At 33.9% G+C, this 26,410-nt stretch overlaps 2 protein-coding genes and 2 non-coding genes across 8 annotated transcripts; 2 read left to right on the top strand and 2 right to left on the bottom strand.

The window, feature by feature from the left end:
• The first annotated feature begins 4,635 nt into the window (after window positions 1-4,635).
• Jabba (jabba) lies at window positions 4,636-16,534 on the top strand. Of its 4 annotated transcripts, none has more exons than XM_053758883.2 (9): window positions 4,636-4,772; window positions 8,720-8,869; window positions 9,428-9,579; window positions 10,564-10,770; window positions 11,407-11,538; window positions 12,188-12,533; window positions 13,116-13,154; window positions 14,688-14,762; window positions 15,025-16,534. In XM_053758883.2, exons 2-8 carry the CDS (start codon window positions 8,722-8,724, stop codon window positions 14,750-14,752), a joined length of 1,089 nt encoding a protein of 362 aa, XP_053614858.1. In that variant the 5' UTR covers window positions 4,636-4,772; window positions 8,720-8,721; the 3' UTR covers window positions 14,753-14,762; window positions 15,025-16,534. The 4 variants fall into 4 exon arrangements, with proteins under 4 accessions (XP_053614858.1, XP_053614861.1, XP_053614860.1 ...); XM_053758886.2 differs by having other exon boundaries at window positions 13,116-13,129; window positions 15,025-15,261; XM_053758884.2 differs by lacking the exon at window positions 4,636-4,772 and adding an exon at window positions 7,444-7,577.
• Window positions 16,535-17,191: 657 nt separating this feature from the next.
• TRNAV-CAC (transfer RNA valine (anticodon CAC)) lies at window positions 17,192-17,264 on the bottom strand. Its single transcript has one exon. It is a non-coding gene; the product is annotated as a tRNA-Val (tRNA).
• Window positions 17,265-17,461: 197 nt separating this feature from the next.
• Window positions 17,462-24,518, top strand: LOC128677788 (uncharacterized protein). Of its 2 annotated transcripts, none has more exons than XM_053758888.2 (7): window positions 17,462-17,715; window positions 19,484-19,640; window positions 20,323-20,495; window positions 22,060-22,159; window positions 22,470-22,590; window positions 23,360-23,527; window positions 24,407-24,518. In XM_053758888.2, exons 1-6 carry the CDS (start codon window positions 17,595-17,597, stop codon window positions 23,513-23,515), a joined length of 828 nt encoding a protein of 275 aa, XP_053614863.1. In that variant the 5' UTR covers window positions 17,462-17,594; the 3' UTR covers window positions 23,516-23,527; window positions 24,407-24,518. The 2 variants fall into 2 exon arrangements, with proteins under 2 accessions (XP_053614863.1, XP_053614862.1); XM_053758887.2 differs by having other exon boundaries at window positions 17,463-17,715; window positions 24,422-24,518.
• Window positions 18,470-18,541, bottom strand: TRNAP-CGG (transfer RNA proline (anticodon CGG)). Its single transcript has one exon. It is a non-coding gene; the product is annotated as a tRNA-Pro (tRNA).
• Window positions 24,519-26,410: the final 1,892 nt, after the last annotated feature.

Here is a 26,410-nt window from a genome sequence, read left to right as displayed (position 1 = left end):
CAGCTAATTGGTTATTAGTACTTATATATTCAACTTTAACAAAACCTTGCTCAACCTTTTGTTTTATAAAATTATATTTAATTTCTAAATGCTTCAGTTTTCTTTGATCATAAGTTTGAACAGATTTGATAGTGCTTTGATTATCTTCAAAAATTTTAAAATCCTTTACTTCAATATTTAAATCATTTAAAATCTTAATAACAAAACAAGACTCAACACAAGCTTCACAAAGTGCTACCAATTCTGCTTCCGTCGTACTTAAAGCTACTACAGATTGTTTTTTAGATTTCCATACAACAGTGTTACCAAAAATTAAAAACAAATAACCAGTAGTTGATTTCCTATCAACGTCTCTACCCCAATCTGCATCAGCAAAACCAACTAATGAAATATTATTACAATTCTTATAACATAAATTATAATACAAAGTTTGTTTAACATATCTCAAAATTCTTTTCAAAGCTTTCCACAAAGTCAAATTCGGTTTACATTGATATCTGCTTAAATAGTTTACAGGGAACGTTAAATCTGGCCTAGAATTCACTGTTACATATAACAAAGAACCAATTAAAGATCTACATTTAGCTTCATAATTCATATCAATAGTTTCATCTTCAAATTTAAAATTTACATCCATAGGTGTATCAATCCCTTTACAATCACTCATCCCATGTATTTTAAGAATATTTTTTAAGTATCTTGTCTGATTAACTAAAATACAGTCATCTAGTCTCTTAATAGAAATTCCTAAATATGTCATGTCAGTATTACCTAGATCTTTCATTCTAAATTGTGTTGTCAAAAACGTCTTCACTTTTCCTATCTCTGTCTCCTGCTTCGCGAAAATTAAAAGATCGTCAACGTATAATAAAACATAAACATTATCTTTCATGTATAAACAATAATCATTTTCAGAACGTTGAAAGCCATAATCCAACATTGCTTCAGTAAATCTCTCATACCAATATTTCGGAGATTTTCTTAAACCATAAAGTGATTTTTCTAATTTGAAAACGTAATTGTCTTCTTTTCCAATATAATATCCTTTAGGTATTTTTAAATAAACTTCTTCATCAATTCGACCATAAAGAAAAGCTCCTTTTACATCCATTTGTTTAATCTTAAAATCTTTCTTTGCAGCAACTGCTAATAATGTTCTTAATGTTTGCATCTTCAATACAGGTGAATATAAATTATCCATATGTCCTGTTTGTTGATATCCCAAAACAACAAGTCGCGCTTTACATATCTCTGCATCACCTACTTTTTTTCTTTGTAAATACCCATTTAGTATCTAAAAGTTTCATATCTCTCTTTCTTTCTACTTTCCTCCATGTTCCACTATCTTCAAGAACATTAAACTCTTCCTTAACTGCATTTCTCCATAACTCACTATCTTCTCTCTTATCTATTTCCTCAAATGTATGTGGCGTATCTTCTATTTGTCCAGTCATTAAAGCATACATTACTTCATTTTCATTTCCTTCAAAATCAGTAACATAATCTTGTTGCCACTTGGGTTTTCTAATTATTCTTTTCTCCCTTACAATTTGTTCTTTTTCAGAAATTTTCTTCGAATTATCATCTTTTTCTAATGTATCTTCCGCTTCATAAAATTCTTCATTATCATTTTCTTCATTATTATTTTCTTTGTAAACATCTTCTTCTTTTACCTCTCGGCACTCCAGTTCTACATTATTCTGTCTTTCTTTTCGTTCTTTTTCATCAAAAATTACATTTCTTCCTATCACCACTTTTTTAGTATCTTCATCGTAAAGTCTATAACCGTTTCTAGCATAACCTATCATTATCATTCTTTTTCCACAGTTATCAAGTTTATGTCTTAATTGAGATGGCACATGATTATAAGCAACACTTCCGAAAACTCTCATATTAATCACGTTTGGTTTTCTTCCTTCCCATAATTCACTTGGTGTACAATCTTTCCCTTTTGTTGGGCTTCTATTAGTTACATATGCAGAACACAAAATAGCATCCGCCCAAAATTCTTTATTCAATTGCGAATCTAATAAAAGTGTCCTAGTTTTTTCCACCAACGTTCTATTCATTCTTTCCGCCACTCCATTCATTTCAGGATTATATGGCACCGTGTACTGAACTTGAATTCCGTTATTTCTACAAAAATTATAAAATTCTCTAGTTACGTATTCTCTACCATTGTCAGATCTCAATTTTAATAAGTCACAGTTAAAATGTTTCGTAGCATAATAATAGTACTCTCTAAATATTTCAAAAACTTCACTTTTCTGTTTCATAAGGTAAACCATAACAAAATGAGTGTAATCGTCAATAAACGTGATAAAATATCTATAACCTTCTCTACTAATTGGAGTAATAGGACCACAAACATCTGTGTGCACTAGCTCAAGTGGTCTTTTAGCTCTGTAACCTATCTTATTAAATGGTAATCTAGTCATTTTTCCTAACACACAAGTCTCACATAACATATTTTCGAGGTTTAAATTTTTTAAGTCACTCAATCCGTCAACCATATTATTTTTAGTTAAAACATTTAAATTATTCATGCCTAAATGACCAAAACGCCTATGCCATAACAAACTATCCGAATTAGATAAAAAACAGTTATTACAATTTTTCTTACTGAATTCCATACAAATTTTATATAGAGAATTGTCAGAGTTTCCAATCATAATTAAAAACTTAGAAGAATCGTAAACTCGAACTTTACCTCTTTCAAAAGTGACAGACAAATTACTTGACTCCATTTTTGACACTGACAATAAATTTTTTCTTAAATCAGGCACATAAAAAACATTTTTAATTGTACATGTAGTTGACTTTTTTCCAACATAACATTGAGTTTCTATGTTACCTATACCTACCGCTTGGAGAGAGATACCATTTTTGGCAGCAGAAATCAATTTTGGTTGTTTTAAATCTATATACTGAGAAAAGTAAATTTTATTATTAACTAAATGATCTGAGCATCCAGAATCTACAATAAATTCTACCCAGTCATCAGAATCTTCAGATCTTCCGAAAAATGCAACATTATCTTGATTACTACTATTACCATACATATAATATGAATTTCTTTGTTCTCTTCCTCGACCGTTAAATCTTCCTCGACAATTGAATCTTCCACGACCATTAAATCTTCCTTGACCATTAAAACTTCCTTGACTGTTATAATTTCCTTGACCGTCATATCTTCCTTGACTGTTATAATTTCCTCTACTATTGTAATTTCCTCGAACATATCCTCGATTATCATAACTTCCTCTATTATTATAATTACCTCTTCCTGCAAAATTACCTCTTACTCCTCTTTTTCCGCAATTAAAAGCACTCTGTCTATTCTCATTCTCCTGTGACGAATTCTTTCTCTTCTCTTCTTCTCCTAATAATCTATCCATTACCATATTTATTTTCAAATCTCCAATCGTTTCTAAAGCTGTTACTATTGGCTCATATGATTTTGGCATCGACAATAATATATAATTTACCTGTTCTTCTTCCGAAATTCCTCCTCCTGCCTCTTTTAATGAAGTACAAATTTCTTGTATTTTTGTAAAATGATGTTTTAAAGGCTCTGTTTCTATATATTTAATTTCATTTAATTGTCTTCGTAAAAATAGTTTACTTCTTGTACTTTTTTCTTTAAAATTTTGTTCTAAATTTCTAAACATTTGGTAGGCCGAATCTTTTCTTACATATTCTAAATGGCTATCCGCTACAGCTGCTATTATTAGAGCTTGGGCTCGTGCCTCTAGATTTTTTTGTGTAGCTATTTCTTTTTTATAAAACTCCTCATTTTCTATCGCTTCAATACAGTTATTTTCACGTAAAATACTTTTGATTCGGAAGGCCCACGTGTTAAAAGATTCTCCGGAAAATTGCACCACATTATATTTTAAAATATTACATTCTTTGTTTGCCGACATCTTGTGTAATTTTTCTAAAATTCAAATAAATTTATTACATACTATACCGTACGCATCTGACGCAGTGGAAGCGTGCTATTGGCTTTGTAGATCTGAATGCCTCAATTAATTAAAGTTCCTTTATATTAAATCATTTTATTTCTCTTCTATTTCTATCAGCTACATTTTAACGTCTTACAAATTTAAACCATTTTTCACAACAACAATGTCACTCTATGAGATAACCATAAACAATATAATATAATAGAATATAACCTTTAAATGTGGTGGCTGTCCACTAACTTACTTATACTCAACAAGTTTCAAACTGGCAAATCTTTCAACCTATTAATTCCATGACATTGCATAATGTTCTTATATCTGTTATTCGATCTCCAAGAATTTCCATGAAAAATGACCGCGCGCGGTCCCTTTTTTAAATCTATGATATATACCAATCGGTAGTACCTACCTCAACCTACCGCGCGCGAGGCCATCTAAATCTACCTACCTACCTACTAATTCCCTGGCACATCCCTAGAAAATTAAATTTGAAACAATCAATCTGCAACCTTATTGGCTGTTATAATGAATTAAGTAAATTTTATTGGACTTAACTATTGAAATGACTAGTCTACTCGTCTACTCTGATTTGCTGATCTGACATTTTTATTTTGACATTTGTTAAGAAAGTGTCTTGATGAAACTGTCAAGAAAGTTTTTTGCTTGTACAGTTCGTTCAGTTAGTCAGTTTTGCTTTTGTCATTTTCATTTTGTTTGCTTGCTTTGGTTCTGTTGATTACGGACGGTGTATAAGGAAAAGAAAGTTCATAACTAGATTTTGTGCCGGTAAACAATTAATTTAAGGTTAGTACTTGACGCAAAAAACTAGTACGTATTTTAAATTTGTTTCAAGTTAATGTAGAATAAACGCATGGAGTTATTCGACATAACTATTCAAGATTACCTCCCAATTTGATAACCCGGCATAATTTATAAACTGTTTTCTACTTAAATAGTTATGACTGGTTTAGTAGCCAATACAGGCGGCTATAAAGTATCAAAACCCATGGAGCAAATATATTTTATTTATGTGGTGTGTAAGAAAAAGATATTTGTGCAATACCCACTCACCACCCACTTGACCATTCGGTTTAAAGATCCTTGTCTTTCCATATTCTTTTTGTGTTACATATTCTAAGTCCAAGATAAAAAAATATTTAATAAAATAATAATTATTGAAAATAATACATTTGGCATGAAGTACCTACTTACATTCTAGGTTTTTATAATCTATCAAGAATGCTACTTTGGTACAATATTATACTTATTAACATTAAATTAGTTTTCTGATATTCCTTTCTTAATATAAGACTCATTCAAACATAATAAACTACAACTCCTGTCTCTACCTGCATTCTAATAGCACTCTAGCCATGACCGGTTATAGATAACAAACTTCCACAAACCAATAAGGATATAGAAAACTACTAAACTTTGGACAGCATGTCAAAGAACTCCTAATAAATCAATGCCATTATAATGTCAATGAGTATTTAGAAGGTAATATTATTTAATTAATCAATCAATACATATAAATTAGTAAAAACAGTTTCTACATTGATACATTTACAAAAAATAATTTAGAGTGATGAAGAAAAAGTAATGCACTGTGAATTTGAAAAAAATACTGTCTGTTTGATGAAATATTTAAATCAATATTTTTTTGCAGTGGTACCCCCATTTTAGGAGTCAATAGTTAAAAAGTAATAAATACAAAGATGATATCAATTACAATATTACTTACAGATTCAAAAATTTTTAGATAACCCTGAACAGTATTTACAAACAACTCTTATAGTTTAATGAGCCATCTATTTTAGCTTAATCACAAGTGTTTGCCTAACATTGATTCTTCTTCTTTATGGTGCCATCTGCTACTGCAGTTAGACAATCATTATTACAATTTTCACCTTTGATACAGCTGCCCTAAAAAATGATTGACGGTTCTCCAGAACTATTATTAACTATTTTTCAGCCATTATATTCTTCTTATTCAGACACTTCTCTTGCCTTGGATCTTTCCATGTCATCTCATATTTGGGACGTCTCATTATATGGCCGAGATATCTAAAGTTAGTGTTTACCCATTCGTGAAGTACCTTATAAGATTTGGTGCTTTGTTATTCTAAAATAGTCAGTTTCAAACACAAAATTCATAATTAAAGTCATTCAATTCAGTTTCAAAATTCTTTATTCAACCTAGGATGATCACATATTGATGTCAAAATGAAAAAAAAAAAAACTGACTGCGCCAAATAAAAGGATTATGTTTTCTGGGTTCATTTATGTATATGCGTTTTTTCATATTTTTTTTACTTTACTTTGAGATGACAGAAGGACAAGCAAACAATCACACTTTAACATTTAAAATATTAGTAGTATGGCTTAAAATAAACAAAATCTTTTCTCAAAGTTGTCTTGAATTATCTTTCTTTAATTACAGATAATGAACAATTGCGATTTTTCTTAAGTTGTATGTTTATAACAAGCTTATCACGAACTAGTTACATTAATTCAATTTCATAGATTATTTTATGTAACATTTTATTGCTACGTTTATTTTAATTACTTACTTTTTTAAACCCATTTTATAGGTGGTGTCCACTCTCTTCTCTATTATCTATTTACTTTATTGTATTGGTGTTGTAATTGTACACTCAACCAAAATAGATAAGAGACCCATGCAAAATACCATTATACCAAGGTTTACCCGTGACAAAATTTGCAGTTCATATAAAGCTTCTTAAACTATATTATCTTAAAATTCAAATTGCAAATAAGACATTATTTCCGTTTCAGGAAATGCCATTGTTGCCTATCAGTTGTCAATGCTTATTACCCCTTAGTCGCCTCATAAGACACTGACTCATGTCAGAGTCAGAGTTGCCTCCATAGTAGTCTTATTCTAGGGCGCGCACCTACGCGCTCAGCCTAAATTTCTCTAGACAAAGATTAACAACAGTAATGGAGGCTGAAGCAGAGTAATTAAGCTTCTGCAATCCCGAAAGTATCTTCTTCTTCAACCATCGTGCAAACACTGCTGAGCGTGTGTCTCCTCATGCCCACGCCATTCCTTACGCTCTTAAGCACTACTCATCCAAGACCTTCCCATTACATGAGTGATGACATCGGCCCAACTAGCCAGAGGTTTTCCCACGTTTCTACAGCCCTGTCTCGGTCTCCACTCAACAACCTTCCAACTCCCTCTCCTGCTAATATGGCCCGCCCATCTCAACTTTCTCTTAGCAAAGAAAGTAGAATATTATGTATATTTTTAGGCGACCACACTGGCGTGTTTAAACGAAAAATAAAATGTTATAAAAGTGAATTTGGGCGCCATGAATGCATTTATTGAGCGGTACAAACACTTCGTGTATTTGTGTCTAAGTGCCCCGCGGTATCTGCCTATGATTGCACTGGCCTCCGACCTCTGTCGATGTTTATTATCTATAAGGTATAAAGAAGTCAAAACGATGTATTTATGCTTGGACCTGCAATCGTTCGCACGGCGCCCGGCTTAAAGACCACGATAAGTGCATTTTCAGTATACGTGTGTGCACAAGTGAAAATTTTCTCCTGCGGTGGATTTTGCCTAAGGATATATTTCAGGTAATTAATTAGGTCTAGCTTGTTTAGCCTCTGACCCCGCCGTCAACCATGTCTGTAATTGGCAATTTATTCGATAAATTAGATGTGTTGTTTATTTAGTTTAATTACATAATTTTATCAGTTTTCCAATTTCTGTACGGTGAACGGTGCTTTTTAGGTTTGTAATTATTGGAAATATATAAGTGAAATATTCTCGATTCCACAACATTATATGTATCTTTTAATAAGTATCGAACAACAATTAGTACATCCGGGGCTATAAAAACTGTAATGTATTTAAATCATCTCGAATTGGGCCCGCCTCATTGGTAGAAGATCTTCCTTATCCGGCTTATAAAATGGCTGTGATAATGATAATTTTAAAAACATATTGTAAAAAATGTCCTTTAACTTCAGACAGAATTGAAAAAGTTTTAATTTAAATTTTGCTCATGTTTTCACTCTTCCATTTTCCTGGTTGTTTCCGCAGCCGTTAAGCTTCGGAGCCCTATTATTATTATATATATTTATAGCCCATTTTATTATAATGTAACAATTTGTTTTATTCTTAAAACAAAGCTGCAGGCTACATTTATATTTCCAATATCACAAGGAAATTTAAACACGACTAGCTCAAATTAATGATCCATCCTTATCTTTTAATTTATCACCTTTAGTGTTATTTTTATAAACATGATAGGTAGGTACTTGACCAAAACCCGGACATAACTAAGTGAAAAAAATATATATGACATAACACCATTTTTGTCGTTTATATGTATTTTTGTTTACTTGCGCGGATTTTGTATACTTAAGATTAATTTATTTCTCTCTGGCGCATAGATGTACGCTATCATTTATAATTTTTATTATTATATTAATATTAGTCAGGAGTTTTGGACTATACATGGATGGTCCATGTTTATTCTTGAGTAAAGTTCTTTGGACTAAACTTCTTCAAACCTACACCTACGCCAGCATACATAATAGTCCAAAGCTAACATGCACCTGTGGTAACCTGATCCTCATTGGACCATACCTTCTGCGGCTATTCCGTTTGAACTTATGATATATTTATGCACTATCTCATATATCCCACAACATGAAAAAGCGTCTCTCTCGTCCCTCACACTTAATACTCATGAAAAATATTTATTTTAAAGGCATGGAGCTGGTGACGTTCGCAAAAGAGCTGTTCCAGAATGCAGCAGAGCAATTGGCGAGCTACAGAATAGGACAGACTGTCCTAAGGCAGTTGGACAGAGCGCTATGGGTGGTTGAGAAGTGTGCTAGGTGGGCTGTGCCGCCACCGTGTAAGATCTTTATTTATCCTTACATATTATTAAACAAGGTCCGCGCCTGTCTGTTCGCGATAAACACGAAAATAAAAATTATTGACATCATGAAAATTTGTGCAAAATCCGTGCCTAAATCCTTGCAGTAGGCACGGATTTTCATGCGGTTTTCACCAATACATAGTGTGATTCCTGAGGAAGGTTTAGGTGTATAATTTATTGTATTTTTACCCGAGCGAAGTAGGTACGGGCCGTTAGTTTCATTATAATTAGCCTAGAATCTTGAATATAGTAAACCAACTGGCGAGATAAAGAATAGTACGTACAGACGGACAGATTATATTAGCACATTGCCCACAAATTTTGGGCGTTCTTGACGTTGCGCGGGCATTTTTGATAGCGTCCAATTAATCACTTGGTCCAAACATCCACTATCTGAAAATAATCATTTTTCATCTTGACCGAAGATTGAACTTTGGACCTACGTGTAGCAGTCTACATAGCAATATATCTATCGTCTTGGGCACACTTCGCGATATCACAAAGGCACAGTATAACGAAATGTTTCTTTTCCAGTGGATCAAGACGACCGGCCACAGCCTGAGCTGATCCGGCCACTGCCCTGGGTGTTCTTCCTAATGCTCCTCGTCATGTTGCGCGTCACGAGAGAGTCCATATCGCTCCTCAACCTGATCATGGGCAAACCGCCGCTGAGGTCTGCTGATGTGGTAGGTGACAACAGAGCGACTTCAGCTCGGGAAGGTGTTATTTAAAACTGGTTCAACGCCAACACGTACACTAGCGCCGTCATTACGCCATCATTAATTTATTTTATTTATTACTGAAAAAATTCTTCATAGTCGTATTCCTCATGGCTGAGAGTCGTGGTCATTACGTGGAATGAAACACACACGACAACTTTCTTAGCATTATAAATTGGAGTGGTTTGCCATTGCCTTCTCCATTTCACACACAAGTTAATAATAATCAACCAGTGTGCAGGTTATCTTACGATGTTTTCCTTCACCGGAAGCAAGTGGTGGTCGATGAAAATACTATATGAGTCAGATTTGTATACTACAAACTCATGTGGTACGAGTATGATTCGAATCTTCATTCGACCTTTCGATTCACAGGCGGGCGTCTTAACCATTACACCACCACCACAACCACAAAAGTGAAAAAATAATCTATACAAATTACATTGTACACTAAATAAATAATATTATCTAATATGACTTTTAGGATTACCGGTCTGTTGGCAGTCAATGCATATAGACACACTAGTGTGCTTGCAGGTTTCCTCACGAGCGATCAATGTGGCCATATTATTATGGCAAGACACTGCAAAATTTTGAAACATAGGATTACATTAAAAAATGTCTTTATTTTTCCCTCAACACTTGAAATATATTTTTTTTGTTTTATATATTATTATTTTTATTTGCACTCTACTATAATTACATGTTTTTTTGTATGCTTATTAACCATGTACTTTGTTTACTATTAGAAAAAAATATGTAAGAAAACAAAAATGGTAAGCTCATTTGGCATGATAGGAGTGACTAACACAATTTAAATGAGTTTCTTTCGGCGTTCGGAAATGCCAGTAGTTTGTAGCTTTTCGAGAAATACTATATAACCTAATTTATCGTGAAAAATTACCTGCGATGGTCTAATTTTCGAATAAATACTTTGACTGTATTATTCAGGTAATGTACATCCAAGGGAAACGGCGCTACCTGCGCACGCTCAAGTACCAGGGCAACCGCATCATGCGCGCGCGCACGAGCGCCGCGCAGCCGCACGACAGCTGGATGTCCAAGATACAGTCCCTGTTCGAGGTCACCATGTGCTTCAGGGGCCGCCAGTCGCAGTACGGGAACAATAATACCAGCACAAACAATGAGGAATTACTGGTGAGAAAGATTAATTTTTGGTTTTTAATTTAGAAATATGTTAGGTGATCAAATTATGTTAGGAATTAGCTCAAATGTTTCATTATAAAGACAACTATTAGTAAAAATATATATATATATATATTATTATATGTATAATTAATCCACCAAACGCGCTTATTTTGTGTCAGTCCCTAAGTGGCTAAGGTTAAGTTGTCTGTTCGTTATGATTACTGTAAATATGTGTTTTTAAGTGAAAACTGTTATGTAATTGTGTAGTTTTAATTTTAGAATTAGATAATATTGTTTACCTTGTATCACAAGGTAAAAGGTTGCGTTTTTACATTTTGACAGTATTTATTTAATTAACCTTATTTACGGTTAATTGAATGGATTTCAAAAAGTTTTTAAGAAATAGCTAAATGCGATTCGGCTCGGCTATGAAATTGACATGCAATTTTAAAACATTTTACGATCTCCATTTGTTGAACAAACGATTATTTATTAAACACAGAACACATAGAACTCAACTGTGTGTTGAAAATAGAGATTTATACAATTTTTAAAACCTGTATTCATAAATGAAGATATTTTGATTGATTCCAACTAATATTATAAATGCGAAATTTATGTGTACTTCACGTGTTCAACTTGCAGGTTGTGAAGAGAAGCAAGCGTGCTCGTGAACCTTCGACGCCGGCCTCTCCCGGCGAGACCAGTATGGAGCGACTCATCGAGAAGATGATGGTCGACCTCGACGCCGAATCTGATGAGGACTCCAGCTACACGGTATGATCCAGCATTTAATGCCGGCTACACTATCACTGAACTCGGAACAGGGGCCCGATTCTCACGCAATACAAGTTCACTTTTTTTCGGTTGTTTTGTGCAAATTTACAAACGAAAAACTTCTATCGATCGATGCGTCGCTCGATCTTTTTGACGTTGATTTTTTGTAAATGCAGAAACAGTAGCACAGCCTTCAGAAAAAAAAGATTAAAACTGATGAAGTGAACTTCGATTGCGTGAAAATCGGACCCCAGGTGTAGACAAGAATGCATGAACATTGCGTGGTATGCATGAGTGTTTTTATTTACCGCAATAAACCAGCTGTATGCCGAATTCGTCAAGTTCTGTGTACTGGTCCGCGATACTGTGGAGCCGGCATTACGTTAAAACGGGGCCAACCCGCACACTAACGCCACGATAACGTTTTCATCTTAAATTAGTATTTTATGAAAATTATTTGTTTTGGAATGATTTCCACGATGGATTATTACGGATCTTTACTTGCCGTAAAGTTTTTGACACATTTCAAATATTCTCCATGTTCGCTTCCAATACATACTTTTTATTGTGTTATATGTATCTAACAAAGTATTAGTTAGATACTTAACCAAATAAAACATTTTTTACCATCAGTCATTAACATTTTCAGCTAACAAACGCAACAACCGTCCGCAGCGATCGCTCGGACTCTGCGGAGTCGGACCAAGACGCGGCATTCTTCAACGAGACCTCCGACACTCACGAGGAGGCCTCCCCCATCAAAACTGACGCCTCCTCCGCAAAATCTGAATACGACACGCCAACAAAAAATAATACACCCGAACCTAAATCCAATTCGTCCCCTAAAACTTCCACACCAGAAAAGGAAATCGAAAAAGTAACGTTGAAAAAACAAGAATTTTCTTCGCCGAAAACCGAATCCCAAATGTTTTTGGACAGTGAGAAATGTTCGCCGACGAACAGTAGGACGTCGCCGAAGAGTGAGCAGAAAATCGGTAGGAAAATCATGCATTTGTTCAATAAGCTTGTCAATAAAAAAAATAATGATTATTGAACGTTAAATGGGAATAAATACACATTTGATATGGTCTGTCTTGTAGAAGGCACGATTCTTCGCAACTGATTTAAGCAATTTAAAAGTTGCTTTTTCCTAACCAGTAGCTTATATTATTCCCAAGTTGTAAGGTTGTTTTTGTCGGTGTTATGTGGTGGTTTGATAAATTAAGGACTGTTACATGTATTTTTGAAAATATAATTGTTAAATTTGTACTTTGGCTGGAGTGAGATCTGAATGGTATTGTATCTGTACTTTTAAAGAGAGATCATAAGAGAAAAAATATATAAAAATAGCCTATACTTATTTCAATTCATGCGGTAATTATGTGATCCATAATATCTTATTTTCTATACATACAATCTGATCTCACCCATACAGTCGCTCGATATTGAAAATATATTTCAGGCCATTTTGAAGGATATGTCATTGAAAAATTATTATTATTTAAAAATATAGTTAATGTCCAAAATTTTCAGACCACCACCACCAAACATTTTCAAGTAAATTTATTGATTTTCAGCCAACGGGCGAACGGTGAGTGCCCACAACAAAAAAAGAGGTATTCGCATATCAAAATACGCAAATTTAAATCATAAATTCCATAGTTGGTCATGATGATTTAGCAATTCATTTCAAGTGCATGTCATCATTACTCATTCTCCCCTATTGTTAGGTATTTATGTATTACATGAAGAGAATCATCTGAGAAAAAACAATGCTTTTTAAAGTAACATACAATTTCTTGCATATTAGAGAGCATAAACGTGTTATACCATTAAGCAATTCATTTTACTCATTCATTTCATAAAATATAAATAATATATTTTAAGGACGAAGAATGGGCCAATATCAAACTTGTTTAAATTATTTTATGTCGAGGTTGCGTATATTTTATATTCACGATCTTGACATGTCTCTTTATAAAAAATGCCATGCCAAAACTATGTATTTACCCATTACAATACAAATTAGTCAATTAAACAATATTTTAGTTATAAAATAAAGTACGTCATCTATCAATAAATCAGTCAATCGAAAACGTATCTAGCAAATAGTGACCGTGTGCTGGCCGTGTAAAGGCAGAAGTCACTATACTTTCTAATAAAATAAATTATTATCCAGTACATAATATGCTATGATATAGTTTTATGACGACCTCGGTGGCGAAGTGGTAAAGTGCTTGCCTCTGAACCGAGAGGTCCCGGGTTCGATCCCCGGTCGGGTCATGATGGAAAATGATCTTTTTCTGATTGGCCCGGGTCTTGGATGTTTATCTATATATGTATTTGTTATAAAATATAGTATCGTTGAGTTAGTATCCCGTAACACAAGTCTCGAACTTACTTTGGGGCTAGCTCAATCGGTGTGATTTGTCCTAATAGATTTATTTATAGATTTATTTATTGTACGCTAAAAGAAATTTATAAAAATGTGATTGCGCTAGTGAGTTCCGAACTCTCATCTGAGCACAATAGTTTTTTTTAGTTAAAAATGTAATCAATACGGTATTTTAATGTATTTTTTTTTGTTAGATATTAATTGCGCGTATAAATATTACTTTATTTATAGAAATTCCATTCTAGTCACAATAGGCTTCATTTTCTTGTTATTTCATAATTCATATTACTGGCCCGTCGCATCAGCCATTGCAACGATCATCATTCATTCCAAAGGGGACACGATAAAAGGGGGTCATAATGGCGACACTTCATTTAGCGCTTATAAATTAGCATAAATTGACATTAAATATTGTTTTAGTTCAGCTATTATTCTGTATCAGTAATATGACTACAATCAAATGCTGTTAGTTATAGGTTATTTGAAGCCTATTGTTAGTTGTAAGCCTATTTATAATATGAATACAGAAAATGAATAATACATTTTTAAATTATTTATTATTATAATAATAAATAATTTCTAATTTCACTAATAGTCAGAGTTTAATTTTATTTAGTGGTCAGAGATATAAATAATAAGTAATTGCAGTTGTAACTTTCGTTGACATTTCTATGATAACCGTTGCCATTGTGAATCCTTTTTATCGGCCTAGTTGTATAACTTGATGAAATTAATATTTGGTTTTTCGCCCTAGGGAATCACGTTGAGAGGCGAGATGCCGACGCGCCTGTAACGAAGAGAGCGGACATTTCGTCCTAAAAGAGGAAAGGTAATACTTCCCCCGATAGTTACAATGACGCAACTGATTTTTTATCCACTTTGCTAATTCCGAATATGTGTATAAAAAGTCTTAATATTTATTAAGTCCGCCTATTGTATTTTTGTGCAATTAAATACAAATAAAACAGAAACTTGTTTTCCCAAAAAAAAAATGCAGATGCGTTTTTTTTACTACCATGGGTGGAAAAAGAAACATTTTTTTATATAAATTCCTAAAGGAGAAGGTTAAAGTCCTCTTTTATGTTTTTCAGAATCTCAGTGCAGTCGTACCAACTGTAGAAATGATAAGAAAGTGCCTCTGGATTTTTATTTTATTCATTGATTACTCATAAACTCATTTTTCATAGAATTTGTGTATGTGTTATGTTTGTATGTTGAGAATTCGTTATGCCGTCCGCAACACCTACTTTTTGTCACGAAATAGGTAGGGTACAGAATAAAAAAAAATACTTCCTGTTTCATCTAATTGTCTAGTCTTTTCAAAATATCGTAAGTAACAATAACTTGTACAATTTTAATTGAAAAAAATAACGCTTCCTCTATGTACTGACTTCTAAAAGTATATTATGCAATTTTGTATCTCTATTTTTACTTCAATGTGGTCGCCTTTCGAGTCTCCCAAAACCATCCAAGTATGAAGCGTTAGATGATACAAAGACCTAAATAACATAACCTGGTAATCAATATTATTGTTGTTGTTCTAATCACAAACTAAGACTATCGTTCTGCACCCATTTATTTTGAGACGCATCTCCAAAGGACAATTTTAATTACAAGTTTAAGGCTAGGTTAAGAAAGACGTTATTTAAATATTTATTATCACGCAATCATGTTATCAGTAATATACTCAAAATTTACTAAAATCGGCGCGGTTGTGTGAACTTAGCCTTAAACTGTTAGTAAACCACTAGAATTGCATACTATTATGTAAATTACTGTAATCTGTTAAGTAATTTAAAAAGAATAGCGTGCTTATTCTAGTGTATAACCAGTAATGTTAACTTTTACGTGAATAAGACTGCAGTTTGAATATTTATTGTAAGTATAGTATGTTGTTGCGCGTTATAAGATCATTATAGGTGGCTCCTACGTATAATGTTGTAAGGAAAAGCTAACGATATTATAATGTTGGGATGTTGCAAGAATTCTAAAAAAAATACTGTTCTAAAAATCATCCGACTTTTTTTTACAACTTACAACATTATTAAAAGGAACTACCGAAGTAAGGAACATTTTGTACACATTTATATTATTATACGTTTTGAATCATTAATGATCTGTATGTTCTTGACATAAGTTTAAAGTTTCCTATAAGTACAGTTTGTCAATGTCTTTTTCTTCTATGTTTGTCATTCCCATGTCATTGTAAATGAATGCGTAGTGAACGTCTGTTTTTATAGGTACTTTATATACGTTGTAATATTGCCTGAGATCACAATGTCAATGAATTTTGCAATGATTATTGTAACAATACAGTTAAGCCGTCTCGTCTAATAATTTCAAAATTAGCTTATGTATATAACTACTACCAAATTGCTGTATTCCAGCTATGAGGGAGACACTATCGTGGCTTATTTTAAAAATAATTTGAAAATTTCTAAAGTCCAAATTAAGCTACACGAACAGAAATCTTTGTTGCAAACTAGTCTAGAAATATCAAGGACATTAATTTTATTGGAATATTTTCTAATAAGTGAGGCTGAAATATCATTAGAATAATCATGTCATGGAGTGTCTGCAGTTTAAAGGTTTTTTTTTTTTTTTATAAAAAAAAATATTTTGTACATACAAATCTTGCGACTGACTCATGCAACAAAATTGACACAACATAACCTTTAGCTTTGACGTCTATCTCTCCAATTTAATCGAAATCTGCCTCATTTTTATTATTTTCTTGTTAAAACTTTAAAATTACAAAAAAAACCTAGAAAGTGCAGTTTACTCACTATGATCATTTAGCAAATAAGTGCAATCATTTACTACTGTTGTGCAATGAGATTAAATAATGAAATTGTATCTTGTTTTGTAAATTCCAAAGATTGGGCTGTGTAAAGGCGAAGACTGATGCGAGTTTCAACTGTTCCTATTGTATATTTATATCGTAACTATCATAATAAACATTGATTTTACACTAATTTCGAACATATTTTTACTAGAATGATAAAATTGTTACAAAATAAACTATTTTTAATATTTTTAACATTTTTTTTATTTAATAACGACTCGAAGGTCTGCTTCCCCCATGGTCCTTGGTTGTGGTGACTTTCATTTGCGAGGCGCAGTCCTCCGATAGATGGCGTTTTAAATCAACAAAGTTGAAAAAGCAATTAAATACGTAAATATTTCGAAATAACATTATAAATAGTGCTACTAGCACTATCAAAAAAACAAAAAACCATTTCCAAAAAAATAAAAAACTGTTTCCGCCCGGGATCGAACCGGGGACCTTGTGCGTGTGAAGCACACGTGATAACCGCTACACTACGGAAACTTAACATTCGTCGACGAAATTATTCAAGGCTTTCAGTTTAGAAATCAAATCAAATTATCAGTTAGAAATTTAGATAGCCAAGATAGTAAGCGTTGTCTACGATAGTTTAGCCACGTCTGTTATTGTGACCGGTATCCGTACTCCACGTCAAAGTTTATAGCTCTGACCAAAATAATCACACACAAAAAATCTAGTCTGGTTAGTCCAGTCTCGCGGCTACTTCGCCCGCGGATAGTCGCGGACGCGTGTCACAGTGTCACGCTATTGTCGGTGTTTAGTTGGCCCTCTTTATTTTCTGTTATATCGTGATTTCCAAGACAAACCTTCAAAATGGATCCCGAAGCGTTCTTAGACCTGGCTAACCAGGTCATAAAACTTAAAATGTACCCATATTTCGACATAGCGCATTCATTATTATGTGCTCTTGCAGTCAGAGAAGATTTGGGGGCTGGTAAGTTATATTACCTGTAGGTTTTAAATAATACGCGCCAATTTTTTACAAATTTACGTAGGTACTTCCGCATCCTGGGAGTTATTGAGTTCACATTGGTATTGCGGTGGTTGGAATGTACTAAAATAAAACACCTAAATAGTTTAAAAATAGATCGTAGTTCCCTGAAGATCGGACACAGTCACAGTGTAGTTCAATAACTCATTTTTTTTTGTATAGAAGCTATATTATGTGATTTGCAGTATGCAACATTTTTGTTTACGCGGCTTAGTTAGATAGATTTCTCTTACATTTGTAAAACAGGGAGGTACCTATATCTAGTATTATAAAAAATATTTCATTAGATAATATGCAATTACTTTAAAGATATAACCAATTATACTTTATGAGGTTATATTTCTTAGTTTCTGACATAAAGTTTATTTATGGTCTATGCGTACCTAAGTATGCCACCCTTTTTGATAATGAACCCTAAAAAGCGGACAGGGTAATGTATTCTGTAATTCCAATGTTTGCAGATAGATGGCGCATGTACTTTTGCAAAAAAAATTGCAATAAATTTATAAATAAAAATAGTTAAATTATCCAGCTATATTGGTCACCAATAATTCTTTAATTTTTATGCCCTAAACATAATATTTCAAATTAGTGCTTTGCAAAACTTAATCCACATATTTTTTTTCTATTTATACATCCGAGTATTTGGAATAAAAAAATTTGTTAAATTTGATAATCCAAAATGAAACATTGTTTCGGGCTCGTCCGGGATTTGAACCCGGGACCTCTCGCACCCGAAGCGAGAATCATACCCCTAGACCAACGAGCCATGCTACGAAAATTTGAAATTAGAAATTACGTACTATTGGTACCTACGTCACTATTAGGATAATCACAAGGATAAACATAATTTAGGAAAATAATATTTTTTAACTACTTTTTTAAACACCTTAGCAATTATTATCTACAAGACTTATGTTATTTGCATTACACGTCCTACAGGTTCCTATTGTTTGAACAAATCCATATTTTTTGCGAACATTGACGTCCTACAGGAAACAGATTGGTAGTTAATCACATCTCGTGGAGTTAACCAAGCGGTTTGTATCAGGCCACTGAGCAGGTCAGAACCCCTGGCTAAATATAGACCGTGCTGAGATCAATAACTCTTTATTTCGTGGGATGTTGTAACCTAGAATTTTTATAATGCAACCGTGAACTTATCAAAGGAGCGATCTATAAAAATATTTTTTACATAAATATATGCATGCAACAGCGTTGAAATTTAAAAAAACGACATTAACTTCCGCGAAAATAACAAAATGTATTTTTTTTCCGTTTTTCATTGCTTGCTATTTTTTTCATGAAACATATTTTGGGAAAAGAACATGCTTCTTCTCCGTAAATAACCAAAACAATCGCACGTACCTAATAGATTGACCTAACCAAAGCTTGCACGTGGTCCGTTTACCACCTGACCTGATAGGTATAAGTAGTAAGAATTTTGCTATAGTACCCTGTAATTACATACGTCGCCTCTTTCACCCTTCATACCGAAAGACAACAATGCACTGCTGTTGGACGACAGAAAAATATGAGAGTGACGTACCCATGCAGATGACCTTGACACAAGGTCTACCTCTGGTGTTTATATGGCATCATCATGCATGCTTAGTTTTAAGATTATAGTTTTATTATTATGTTTGTATAACGTGTGTTACAAGAGAACAATATTTTTTTATCTATATCTATCATGTACGTACAATTTCAGGTGCGCAGGCGTTCTCCCGCAAGCACCCGCTGTCGTGCTGGCTGTCCACCATGCTGGTGATCTTCGCGGGCGGCATGGTGGTCAACGGCTTGCTGGGGGAACCTATCCTGGCGCCATTGAAGAACTCGCCGCAACTTGTCATCGGCACTGTCACATGGTGGGTAAGATACAAGTACTAGCGGCCCGTCCCGGCTTCACTCGGGTAATAGGTACCGTAATGAAGTAGGTAGACTATGTTATTTAGCTGAGCTGAAATTTTGCACACACGTTTAGTTTGCACAGCACCCAGGAACGATTTACTGCACGGACATGATATTTTTAATCACACACTGAATGCAATAAGATTTATGTGACAACAATAATTATAAAAACTTGTGTTACACCACCATCCTATTTGCCAGTCTGTGTTATAATTTGTGTTTATTCATCATACCTATAGGTGGAGCCAGCGCCTTACCAGATATGCCCTTTTGTACTAAAATTGTTGGTCTGACCTTTATTTCCTTCACCTATCAATTCGATGGATAAGGTATCATTAAATAGCACTTGTCGAAATCGACTCTTTATATATTTTTATTGTATTGTACTTATGTAAGTACACAATACTAATAATAAGTACAATACAATAGTAATAATAAGTACAATACAATAAAAATATGTAAAGCGTCGATTATTGAAGGTAGACACGCATACATAAAAATAGTTTTTTTCCTGTTCCAAAAGTGGCCAAGTGCGAGTAGGTTTCGCTATTTAAAATGTGAACATCTCAATTTTTTTATATTTTTTTAATTTAGAGAATCGGTGTTCATCAGTGAAACTTCTAGAACCTTCTATTACAGGTACATAGTGTTCTACACGCCGTTCGACGTCGGATACAAAGTGGCCAAGTTCTTGCCGGTGAAGATAGTAGCATCAGCTATGAAGGAGATCTACAGAGCCAAGAAGGTCTATGATGGAGTCTCCCACGCCGGCAAGCTGTATCCCAACGCTTACGTCATTATGATCATAGTTGGTACGTACTTAGATATTTTTGTTTTATATTTTTAGAATACAGAAAAATAAACTATGGTAAGAACTTCCATGCACCGATAACATAAGAATATTTTTAACTATTAAAACTATTTTTCCCAAATCGTGTGCGATAAAAAAATTGTGTAAAAAAAGAGGGAACGTGTAGACGCAATAACGTGTTACTTGTTTTATGTTTCATTGTAGCTAGTAATAGCCCCTAAGATCTTTAGGGGCAAGATAATTTGGTATTATGCACCGTACAAAAGCAAGGATCAGTCAGGCAGGTTAGAAATTATTTCTTGTTATCTGTAATAACAACAAATTTTTAATTTATCGAAAATGATATTTTGAGTGTTTCCGTGGTTTTTCCCATTCCTCCGATTTATCATTTTATCTTTGTCATCAAATAGGTTGACCTAATACTCGTAAGTACTTATGTTATCGATTGCAGTTTGCTGTGCACGCTCACTTTTAGATATGGTACTGTAGTTTTCTTATCAGATAGCATCGTGAAAGAAACTGTTGGTTTTTGTATTTAATAAGCCGAATATCAATATCATTCAAAGGACAATAGCAACCTCCAAATAAAAGTGAATAACTAGCTCGTGGTTAATTTAGCAAACAAAATATTCATCAAAAAAAAGATTTAAAACAAAAAAAGATTCAACCCTATTACACTGCACATATAAGGTCTAAAAAAAGTTGGTAACCCTACATAGGCATGATATTTACTTAACAATTTCAGTGTAGATACATTGTCTGTGTACAGTTCACATAACACATGTATTGTCCGTCTGTTTAAACAACAGTCAACTAAATCAATAAAAATATTTGCCCACATATGTTTGGAGCCTAATTAATATTAATTAGGGTCACAAGTTATTAAAAATGCCGTCATTTGGAAAAAAAGCGCATTATGACATTTTTTCGAAACATTTTATGTTCTTTTTCCGTATTTACGGCAGAAATTGATATCTAATAGACAATTTAAAACGACGCGACAGCTTTTCCGCACTTACGGCAGAATTACGTGCGACGTTGCAGTTGGTGGTTGCGTAGTCGCAGCCAGACTGACCACAAAACGTCTGCTAGGTACAGTCAACACATCAACCTACGCAAATTCATTGCAAACTCGCCGCTATTACCGCGCCATAGAGTTTCATGCAGGACAGCTGTTGACTGTACATAAATGGCTGGGTATAATAAAATTCATTATGGAATCCTAAAACGTTCATGCTAAGTCCCGTTAAAATGTAGGTTTTTATGAACTAACGGGAGAAATAGGTTCTTGCCTTCTTTAGATATTTTTAATTTATAAGTAGGTACCTATTTATAGGTATTATATTAATTTTTAAGTTATACAGTTTTTAGTTTATTAGTTTAAAATATTTTAATTTTATGTTTTTATTGTTACTTCTATTTTGTGATTAACACGTTAACATATTGCTAAAAACACACAGTGTACCTGCATATTGTGTACCGATGTAGATGTTGGTAACTCCGACGACTCCGTACGAGACGTCCACGAATACGTAGATAACTATATACATTTTATATTTTTTCAGGCACATTGAAGGGCAATGGAGCCGGATTCACCAAGTTAGTCGAGAGGCTGATCCGGGGAGCCTGGACGCCGACTGCCATGGAGACCATGCAACCTAGCTTGTGAGTACTGCATGTATTACCTATATAATCCGTGCTTGTGGCTAGAATACCCTATCCTAATTCCAACTAGATGGCTCCCCGCTAGGCGACCTGTAGGTAGGTACCAGTCCTGTGGCAATAAATTTTTAATATCAAAGATTTATTTATACCTATTAGCACTAGCTGCGCCCCTGGACTTAGCTCTCGTACCTATTTTATGTTTCATTATAGCGCCTTATGCAGTTGACTGGAAGAAATCCCTTCATAAGTCCGTTGCATTCACAGTTCCGTATTTACGTCTAGTTTATATGTATATGTTTTATAATTCCAGCTACACCAAGGCCTCGCTGGTGGCCTCCATCATCTTCGTGCTGGACAAGAAGACCGACCTGATCTCCGCGCCGCACGCGCTCGTGTACTTCGGCATTGTCATCTTCTTCGTATACTTCAAGGTAAGTTATATAATTACTATACTGTCTCTGTCTCTCCCATCTGAATGTCTTCACTGTCGAAGTGTTAACTTTCAACCTTGTATTCGGCTCGAAAAGCAATACAATATTTACTTAATGTGTCACTTGAATGTATGTTGGATGAACAAAGCCTTATGCCGCGTCTGTCTTCCTGCTCGCGATGAACTCAAAGACCTATATGGTGGTGTGATTTCTGAGGAAGTTTTAGGTGTATATTTTTTTTACTTTTATACAATACTTGTACCCGAGCAAAGCTGGGAGGGGCCGCTAGTTATAATAATAATAAATACCATGTATCTATTACTCTGCAATAGTTCACACACCCACCAAGACTTACTCATGGACATATCATTTCATTAGTATGTCCGGGAGCGGGTTTTGGCGGGAGACCTCCACGTGTTGGGTCCATATGCCCACATTGTCCACGCAAGTCTCTCAAAGGATCGGAATAAATGCTATGAATTTTTAAAAGGAGAAACATATAATAACTAAATCATTGTATAGGTAATGAAGGGGCGGTTGGATTTTTGTATTATCTCAGTCGTCGTCCGTCTTGATCCGCGTCCAACTCTTCGTCCCTAGCCGATAGTCTTTTTCCTCTGTCATTGTCGGGTTTATTTATAAAAAGTCATAGAGTCAGTCAGGTAGAGAGGAGGTAAAGAGGCAGAACACCACTACAAGTATTAACAATATAAAAACCTAATACAATTCCTTAGAACAAAGAAGTTAAAAGAGATATGTTTCCCCACAGCTGTCGTCCATACTGCTGGGCATCCACGACCCGTTCGTGCCGTTCGAGAACCTGTTCTGCGCGCTGTTCCTGGGCGGCGTGTGGGACTCGCTGGCGCGGCTGCTGGGCCGCGGGCAGCCCAAGGAGGAGACCAAGGACGCCAAAAAGACTAATTAGGCCGCGCGATACGTGAGTGCATTTCATATTTTTACAAGCTTTTATTGTGTACTAGCTTAATTTCCCACGGGAACAGCTGTTTTTCCGCGTTGAAAGTACACTTTGTCCTTTTCCGTACTTCCAACAATAACCATACATACAAGTTCAGACAATAAATATGCTAGTCTAGTCACAGGTAGAGACTATAAGGCTCCGCCTTCTTTTATCGATGGTTTCGCCCTTGTCAAAACTAATTGGGCAAGCTATAATTAAGATCCGCCCCTTACAGTAACGTATCATTAAAAACCAAGTACGAATCACAAGTAAGAATCACTTCTTGAGGTTAATAAAAGTCTGTGATAACACTAGTTGTGATTATCCAATTACATCATGATTAAGTAATTATTATGACTGCGTAATTTAATTACATTAGTGCGGAGAAAATCGAACGCCATTGAACATATGGGCTCGATCGGGCCGTGCGAGAGCTAAGGTTCTTCTATTTCATACTTTCACTGGTCGCTCTCTTCTCCTCGCGTGATCTCGCTTTCATTTTTAAATGTGATTCCCGAATCCAGAGGTCCGCTTGAAAATTAACCATACAATGTTGAAGATTTGGCTCTGATTTTAAGACCGGCCGCCTGTCACTGTGTATTATTGTCTGTGTATTATTGCCTGTGAATGATTTGTTTATACTCGTTCTAGCTGTACATGTACAGAGTTGTTTTTTTTAATTTGATGTGTCTATACACGTCAAACTTAAAAAAAAAAACTGTTAGCGTCTGGGGTTAAAAAACTTGTCTTATAAATTATCACAGTTTCAGGATATATTTTTATAAATCGATTAGATATATATTTAATAGATTGTTAAAACGATTATATATATAATAGATTGTTAAAACGTTCAATTAGTCTTTCCTTTCGCAGGATATACTGGTATCTACGCTTCGTGATCAACTGACACCGACAATACAATGCGAGCGCTTCCTATAAAGCCAAATAAAATTTAAAAAATATAAAAAAAGAGAAAAACCCTTAAATCCTAAAAAAATGGCACAACGACCAAAGTTTTGATTTCATTAGTTTTTAATGAACTAGTCATTAAGTTTATGTTTAATTAAAATTGTCATTTAATTTCCATGATTTTTAAAATTAATTGACTATTAGGAATGTACCTATTTTCATATATAATTTCAGTTATTATAAAAAATATATACCTATAATTTGAATATGAGTATATAGTATATATATGTTACGTACGTTTAGTTCCTAGAATTTGTTGCCAAATAAATAATTAGTATTACCTAGATTAGATTTTTATTAAAAGATAATTTATTTAGCACGTTATTATGACTCACCACACCAGATCATTATTTTACATTTTAAATTTAGTATAATTAGTGTTATCCCAGTGTTTTCCGAGTGTGAAAAATATAATGAGTATTAAAATTGTATTATAGTTAACTATCGAAACGAATATCGACCTCCGACTTCCTTTACGTAACCATATTTTTTACTAAAAATGTAAAAAAGATTTTAAAATTAAAAAAAAAACTTTTTTCAGTTTTACGCATTATCGGATGGTGTAATTGTATGTTTTTTACCAAATGTTTTTTTTACGAAATGACAATTCCTAAGTAAATTAATATGTATTTAAAATTATATTAAATTGTTGTAATTTAATGAAACGTCTGTCTGAGCCGCGGGGTGCATGCGACAAAGTTCACGCGTTTCGTTAAAATAAAAAAAAATAAACATTGTTGATTTATTTTTATTTGTTAATAGCATTGGATTTACTAAAGGAAGTAATAAAATGTTTTTTTTTATTTACTGAACTTTTATTATTTTATTCCAACAATACTTGAAGTAGGTACCTATAACATTTTTATTCCATTCCATTGAATCGATTATTTTATATACAGTAATTTGAATTTGAGACTATTTTATTTGCATAGAAATGATTAGACCAAGGACATAAAAGTAACGGGGTTCTTATGATGTGAAACAACGATTTGTGATCCTATTGATGTATGTGACTACGTAAGTATTATAAATATGCGCATCAATCCATAACATTCATTGTTTTATTAGTACTTAGTTCTCAAATATTGTTTACATACGCATGAACGACTGACTTAAATTGGCTACCTACCGTTAAATGTGAGAGGTATGCACAAACATGCTCCCATTTAATGCTGGCTCCGCACTATCCGCGAACAGTTCGCCAAACTTTGGTAAATTCGGTATACATTGCTAATTTTTATTGCGGTAAATAAAAGCACATCATACAAACTAAGCAAGGTACATGCATTCGCGTCGGCATCTATCCGAGTTTGGTGATAGTGTGGAGCCCACATAAGATGGTCTGTTATGTGTGAGAGTGGTGTGAGACCAGTTACGGTATTCTGTGATTGTGAGATTGTGACCGGCGCGCACGCCAAGTCGTCTCGATACTACGTTTACCTTACACCGTCTAGTAAATATGCGTCTGAAAACAAAGATAATTTAGAATACAGTTTACTAAAGTAGGAAAGGGGACCCTGGTCGCCGAAGCTCTGCGGCTGCGGAAGAAACCGGAAAAACGATCTGATGAATGAAATATTATTTATGCAAAAACACATAGGTTTATAGCATATAATTTGGTGTCAAAATTAAAACATATTCCTACATGTTTCACAGGTTGTTTCATTTATATGCAAATTTAAATGGAGATCATATCATGTACTATCATCCTACAAAAACAAAAAATAAATAAAAGTTACATTAACTAATAGCCAATAGTGGGTATGACATTTTTACAGGATATGCCAAGTAGGTATTTATTTATTTATTAAATCTTAAATACTTAGGTTACTGGGGTATTATGTAATCTGTGCTTAGGTATAAGGTACAATCACAGATAAAAGAAAAAAATAT

The sequence above is a fragment of the Plodia interpunctella genome, chromosome 18 (genome assembly GCF_027563975.2).
Source record: "Plodia interpunctella isolate USDA-ARS_2022_Savannah chromosome 18, ilPloInte3.2, whole genome shotgun sequence".
Classification (NCBI taxonomy): domain Eukaryota; kingdom Metazoa; phylum Arthropoda; class Insecta; order Lepidoptera; family Pyralidae; genus Plodia; species Plodia interpunctella.
The sequence above is the reverse complement of the archived record's forward strand: the minus strand, read 5'-3'. Positions and strand labels throughout refer to the sequence as shown.

Excerpts from the sequence above, each read along its gene's own strand:
- Jabba (XM_053758883.2), top strand. The coding sequence starts at position 8,722 with ATGGAGCTGGTGACGTTCGCAAAAGAGCTGTTCCAGAATGCAGCAGAG. Across the intron at positions 8,870-9,427 it reads GTGGGCTGTGCCGCCACCGT|TGGATCAAGACGACCGGCCA; the intron begins GTAAGATCTTTA and ends TTTCTTTTCCAG. Across the intron at positions 12,534-13,115 it reads GAAGAGTGAGCAGAAAATCG|CCAACGGGCGAACGGTGAGT; the intron begins GTAGGAAAATCA and ends ATTGATTTTCAG.
- LOC128677788 (XM_053758888.2), top strand. The coding sequence starts at position 17,595 with ATGGATCCCGAAGCGTTCTTAGACCTGGCTAACCAGGTCATAAAACTT. Across the intron at positions 20,496-22,059 it reads CGTCATTATGATCATAGTTG|GCACATTGAAGGGCAATGGA; the intron begins GTACGTACTTAG and ends ATATTTTTTCAG. Across the intron at positions 22,591-23,359 it reads TCTTCTTCGTATACTTCAAG|CTGTCGTCCATACTGCTGGG; the intron begins GTAAGTTATATA and ends GTTTCCCCACAG.